The 6,053-nt window shown below is 41.8% G+C and overlaps 1 protein-coding gene across 1 annotated transcript; it reads left to right on the top strand.

The window, feature by feature from the left end:
* Nucleotides 1-4,929: 4,929 nt before the first annotated feature.
* Nucleotides 4,930-5,702, top strand: LOC145390176 (death-associated protein kinase dapk-1-like; the record flags this gene model as incomplete). Its single annotated transcript, XM_080265196.1, has 1 exon — nt 4,930-5,702. A coding segment is annotated over exon 1 (773 nt), but the record flags the coding sequence as incomplete, so codon positions are not given.
* Between the last annotated feature and the right edge of the window lie 351 nt (nt 5,703-6,053).

Here is a 6,053-nt window from a genome sequence, read left to right as displayed (position 1 = left end):
CTAATACTAATACTAATAATAATAATCTATCTATCTATCTATAGCCCGACGCCCTAATCCCGCAAAGGGTGGCGGCAGACAAAACCCCTCCAAGTCGCTCTGTCACCCACCATTTGACTATCCTCCCCCCAACTCATCCCCCCCTCCCTCATATACCTCTCAACTCCATCCCTCCACCTCATCCTCGGTCTACCCCTCCCTCTCCCTTCCTCCATCTCACCTACATACACCCTCTTAGTCAGTCTTTCATTCTCCATTCTCTTCACATGTCCAAACCACCTCAGTGTATTTCTCCTAATCTTCTCAACCACATCCACATCCACCCCACAACGTTCCTTCACTTCTTCATTCGTTAACCTGTCCCTCCATGTCACTTCACATGCTCCCCTCAAGTAACTCATTTCCACTGCTCTCACTCTTGACTTGTTCCCCTCTTGCAAGGTCCACGCCTCGCTTCCATACGTCATAGTAGGGATCACAATACTATCATGCAGTGACTTCTTAACTTCCATACTCACCTCCCTATTTCTCATCACTGCTTTCAGTGTACCAACAACCTTCCTTCCCTGCTGTACCCTTTCACGCACTTCATCCCCCAAAGTTCCATCCTTACTCATCACACTACCCAAGTACTTGAATGCACTTACATTCTCCATATCCTCACCATCCAACCTCACTGCACACTCTGTGACTTCATAATAATAATAATAATAATAATAATAAATAACGGAGTACTTTCTACTCAAGCAGATGTATTAGGGCAAGGGTCGGGGAACATTTTAGGGTATTACCCACAAATTTTAGTAAAATGAAATTAACCCCAGACATAAAGTAAAAAAAAAAAAAATCCATGTCTGTGTACACATGTCAATATTACGGCAGCTAAGCAACAAATATCATGATACATGATACATGGTTTTACATCTTGTTCTGCAAAACTTACATCATTTATGTGAAAAATCAGTAATACACTGCACGCCTTCCCTCTCATACCGCACGCATTACCCCCAAAATGTTTAGATTTACTCCATTTGGGGTAATTTATCCCTGTTCCCCGACCCCTGTATCTGGGCATTCGTTATGGACCTACAATACTAATTTGCCACATATAATAAGAAAAATCTGTGTGTGTTTGTGTGTGTGTGTGTGTGTGTGTGTGTGTGTGTGTGTGTGTGTGTGTGTGTGTGTTGTCCAGTGTAGTGTAGGGTAGTGTAGTGTGAGACTGAGTGAGAGGGTGAAAGAGTGTGTGTGTGTGTGTGTGTGTGTGTGAGAGAGAGAGAGAGAGAGAGAGAGAGAGAGAGAGAGAGAGAGAGAGAGAGAGAGAGAGAGAGAGAGAGAGAAATAGCGTGTGAAAGCGAAAACATGTTACAGTGAGTGAGACTGTGTGAATGAGAGTGACTGTGCGTGGAAGTGTGAGTGAGACTATTTGAGTGTGTGTGTGTGTGTGTGTGTGTGTGTGTGTGTGTGTGTGTGTGTGTGTGTGTGTGTGTGTGTGTGTGTGTGTGTGTGTGTGTGTGTGACTGTGCACATGTTTCCCTCGTGTAGTCCATAGCCATAGATCTAAACCTTCTTGGTCCTCTAATACTACACGCAACGATCCAATTGGCATCTTTGTTCCCAGCTGTATTGCTGAGTGAAAGGACACGATAGAAACAAGTTTATCCCAGAAGGCTTAATGGTCAGAAAACGAGATACGTGGCTGGCAGCCGTCCTGAACCATTAAACTTCTTTTCAGTATGGTTAGCATTGCAGTATTAAACCCTGAGTTATTAGCTGAAAATAATGTTATTTAACTTACATCCCCTGAGCACCTTAGCACTGGAAATATATATATATATATATATATATATATATATATATATATATATATATATATATATATATATGTAGATAGATAGATAGATAGAGAGAGAGAGAGAGAGATAGAGAGAGAGAGAGAGAGAGAGAGAGAGAGAGAGAGAGAGAGAGAGAGAGTATATGTATATGCTTCGTTGAAAGTGACTGCAAGTACAACATAGTATATTTTCTGTACACCTCAGGAGTTCCTTAGTCTTGTCTGGTAGGTTGTGTATGATTTCGCCGTAGTTTCTTCCGTCCATTTCATTTCTTGTTAAAGTTTGCATCACAGGATATGGAATCATTATTGAAGCTCACACAACACAACTGTCTTTAGCTGAAGGTCATCCTTGCAGTTGTGGGGATCAAAATGTGTTATAATGGAAGTATATTGTTGATACTGAAGCAGAATATAAAGCATCTGAGTAAAAGTGCGACGGACAAGAGCATGTTGACTCTTTATTCAGGATAACACTACATAATTTGCCCATCTGACGGAGTCATCCCATCAGTCATGTAAATAAGACATAGTAAGGATAGCTAATGTTAACTCACCTTGAGAGAACATCACTCAACTGGGCTAGAGTGGGCCTGGCCAAAGGGTCATTGGAGAAAGCACCCAAAACCCAGTCCTCCAGCTCTGAGGGCATAGCCATCTTTACTTTACCAAACAGAGGTTTTGCAGAGTCGTGTCCGTGGTCTGGTCCGAAGCTGGGTCGGTGATCGGTTGGCAGTTGCGCCTATTCAAGAGGGCATCAAGCTGCAGCCTCTTCAGTGGTATCTGACGAGATTTAGCAGGCTGCGGCTGTCGGGCCCGACGCTCTTGACGACGGGAGGCAGAATGTACATTGCACGTAAATCACAAGTGATGACAAGGCGAGGCAGCCCATCCTCCTCAAAGATCTTGTGGAGAAGAACGTGCAATACCCACTTATCAACCCCACAGAAAGCCTTTGCCGTTGCGATGCACATCTCAGTGATGGAGCTAACTTCCCCATGACTACTAGGGACCCTGGTTGGGTGTTACGGGGCAGGGCGACGCCATCGCGCATGGGCAGAACCCTGCACGGCCACGCCCCCCGCCCCAGTTACATCCCGTGTCTCAGGACCCTTAGGAATCCCAAAGATGGAAAACTCCACCGGTTCGCCATCACCGAGAGATCGTTGGAGGTGCCGTGGATTTGGTTCAGCTATAGCCTGGAGGTGCACGGAGACATCAGCGCCAGTGTTCTGGCAAACCACGGTTCCATGGTTCCGCGGCGATGTCTTGGTCGGTCTGCTGAAAGCCCCGTTCAACAGGTCGTAGGCAACACAGACAATTGGAGAGCGCTGGGATACGTCTGAACCCTTCACTGCCGCCTTCTAACCTCCCTTGACAGTAAACAAAGCTCACCACCCTTATGTACCCTACCACTAAAGGCTGAATAGTTATTCTAACTGATAATGGGTTCAAAATAATATTATCATTAGATCATATTATGTAAGGTATAACATTCTTCATTTACCCTACAATATAGAAACATGAATACAGTAATTACATTATGTATTACTTATATTTTTGCAGCAAAAAAATAATGGAAAATTGTGATTCTTGTCAAAAGTTTATGAAGCATTATGAATGTTTAGTAAACCTGCAATCAAAGGACATCATCCGAAGGAGCTTTTCAGCTGAATTTATTCCTTTTTATCCTTACTTTTTGCGTTATTTATAGCTTCAGAATTAACTAACTCTACCTGTCAGCCAAATGTTACAGATAGCCATTTGTCTAGCACGGTAATATTTAATAGGTGTACAGTGAATGTGTTGAGTTGCCTTCCATGCCTGAGTTGGCAGTGATGGTGCCAACTGCAGAGTTCAGTAGTCTAGTTAGGAATGTCACTGTATCATACAGTTATGTCTGTTAGTTCTAAGCGCCTTTTGCAGTTTTCCGTGCCACGAGATGTCACTGTGCTATTCGAAGGGAAAATAACAAAGGAGAGCTTAAAATTAGGGCACTACAGTACTTGACAACCTTTGGCGTGAGATGACACCTGATAATTTTTAAACCACAAATTCGCATTTCCGAACATTTTCCCCATTTTTGTATGTAGTGCTCGTAGATAGGAATGAAATTGTTTTCGTGATGATCTTCCAGGTTTATATTAATTTTAGATGTAATTATTTCTTGTGGCAGTGAGGGAATTATCAATTTATGTTTACGTGTATGTTGTCAGTAACCATTACACTCCTTCTCAGTATCAGGACAGGTGAATAGTCAGTTTCCCTTTCCCTCCAGTATATATGAGCTTTTTTCCTTTCCTTTTAGATAGTGAAAATCTATTCAAATATTCTGCATGTCAAATCATGGGGTCTTGAAATCTTTGTCTAACGTAGGATATTAGGTAAAGCTGAAATTTAGAGGAGTAATTTTCTTTTTTAATCTCCTCAGTCTTCTTGTGAGTATTTTCTTTCGATTTATATACAATGATTATGCTCGCAGAAAACTAACCTAACAATATGTTCTGTCCTAACCTTAATGTAGTGGCAAGGGCAGGCACCAGGGCGGGTTATAGTAGTTATCTTCACTAGGTGGCTAGTATCGTCTCCCGGGCGGGTGTTAGTACGTCTGTCAGAATATCAGACTCCACCATAAGAATGCGTGATCAGTGGGAATTTATTGGGAAAATGTTAAGGAAAAAAATTACCGTATAGAAAAGAATAAAGATATATCTGTACCAAACAAAGAGGAACTAAATTCAGCTGAAATGCTCCTTCTGGCGATGTCCTTTAATTGCAAGTTTACTAAACATTCATAATGATTCATAAACTTTTGAATTCAAAAGATAATCACACTTTTCCATTAATTTTTGCTGTATAAATTTAGATAATATATACTGTAATTATTTATGTTTCTATAATCTAAATGAAGAACGTTAAACCTTGTAAAATATGACCCCATTCGTAAAATTATTTTGAACTCATTACCAGTTAAAATAACCATTCAGCCCTTAGTGGTAGGGTATAAAAGGGTGGTGAGCTTTGTTTACTGTCATTCCTTAGCTAGCTGTCTTGTGGGAAGCACACTTAGACCTTGCACAAGTTGCGTTATGAGCATGGACGCATACCAGGAGCATTTACGGGGCCTTTGTGCTTCCTTAAAGGTGAAGAATTACACAGCAAAGAAATATGGTGAAATCAGTGCAAAATATGCCATAAATTTTCTGGGGAGCGGTGGGCAGGGCTCGTGTGTTCTGCTGACGGGAAACAGTAAAAGCTACGTGGCCAAGGATTACGATGACGTTGCTCCAAAGGATCTCGTCAATGAGATTACATTTTTGAGTCAACTGAGGGATGTCGCCGGTGTACAGGAATTAGAAGCAGTTTGTACCGAGTACCGAACTTTATTGACAAAATTTGCTGGAAGTGATGTTTCCACCTATATTGAGAAGAACATTGAAGAAGTTGATCTGGATTTTGTAGTGATGATCATTAAACAACTAGCATTAATAGTTGATGAAATAAATTCCCTTAATGTTTATCATAATGATATCAAATGTAATAATGTTTGCCTGCGAAAGTTTGCTGGTAGACCAAAGATAACGCTTATCGACTTTGGTTTTGCCACAAACGCCTCAGCCCCGGTGTTCAAAATTCCAATGTGCAGGGGGCGGCGACGGATGTTTCCTTGGATGGCGCCCGAGGTTTTGCAGGGTGAGTGCAGCTCGTCAGCTTCGGATACTTATAGTGTTGCCTACGCGATCATTGTTCTGTTTGGTAAAGTAAAGATGGCTATGCCCTCAGAACTGGAGGAATGGGTTTTGGGTGCATTCTCCAATGAGCCTTTGGCCCGGCCCACTCTAGACCAATTGATTGATGTTCTCTCAAGGTGAGTGAGTATTAACTATCCTTACTATGACTGATGGGATGACTCCATCAGACGGGCATAATCATGTGGTGTTATCCTGAATAAAGAGTCAACATCCTGTGGTCTGTAGCACTTTTACTGAGATGCTTTATATTCTGCTTCAGTATCAACAATAAAATTCCATTATAACACATTCTGATCCTAACAACTACAAGGATGACTTTCAGCTGAAGCCATTCTTTTTTTTCTGAGTGACCTTCTTTAATGAGTCTACATCCGGTGGTGCAAACTTTTAGCAAGAAATGAAATGGACGGAAGAAACTACGGCGAAATCATACACAACCTGCCAGACAAGACTAAGGAACTCATGAG

Source organism: Coenobita brevimanus, unplaced genomic scaffold (genome assembly GCF_032717465.1).
Source record: "Coenobita brevimanus isolate Jiangsu-jjx unplaced genomic scaffold, ASM3271746v2 jjx.HiC_scaffold_3238, whole genome shotgun sequence".
Taxonomy (NCBI): domain Eukaryota; kingdom Metazoa; phylum Arthropoda; class Malacostraca; order Decapoda; family Coenobitidae; genus Coenobita; species Coenobita brevimanus.
This window is presented reverse-complemented; position numbering and strand designations above follow the sequence as displayed.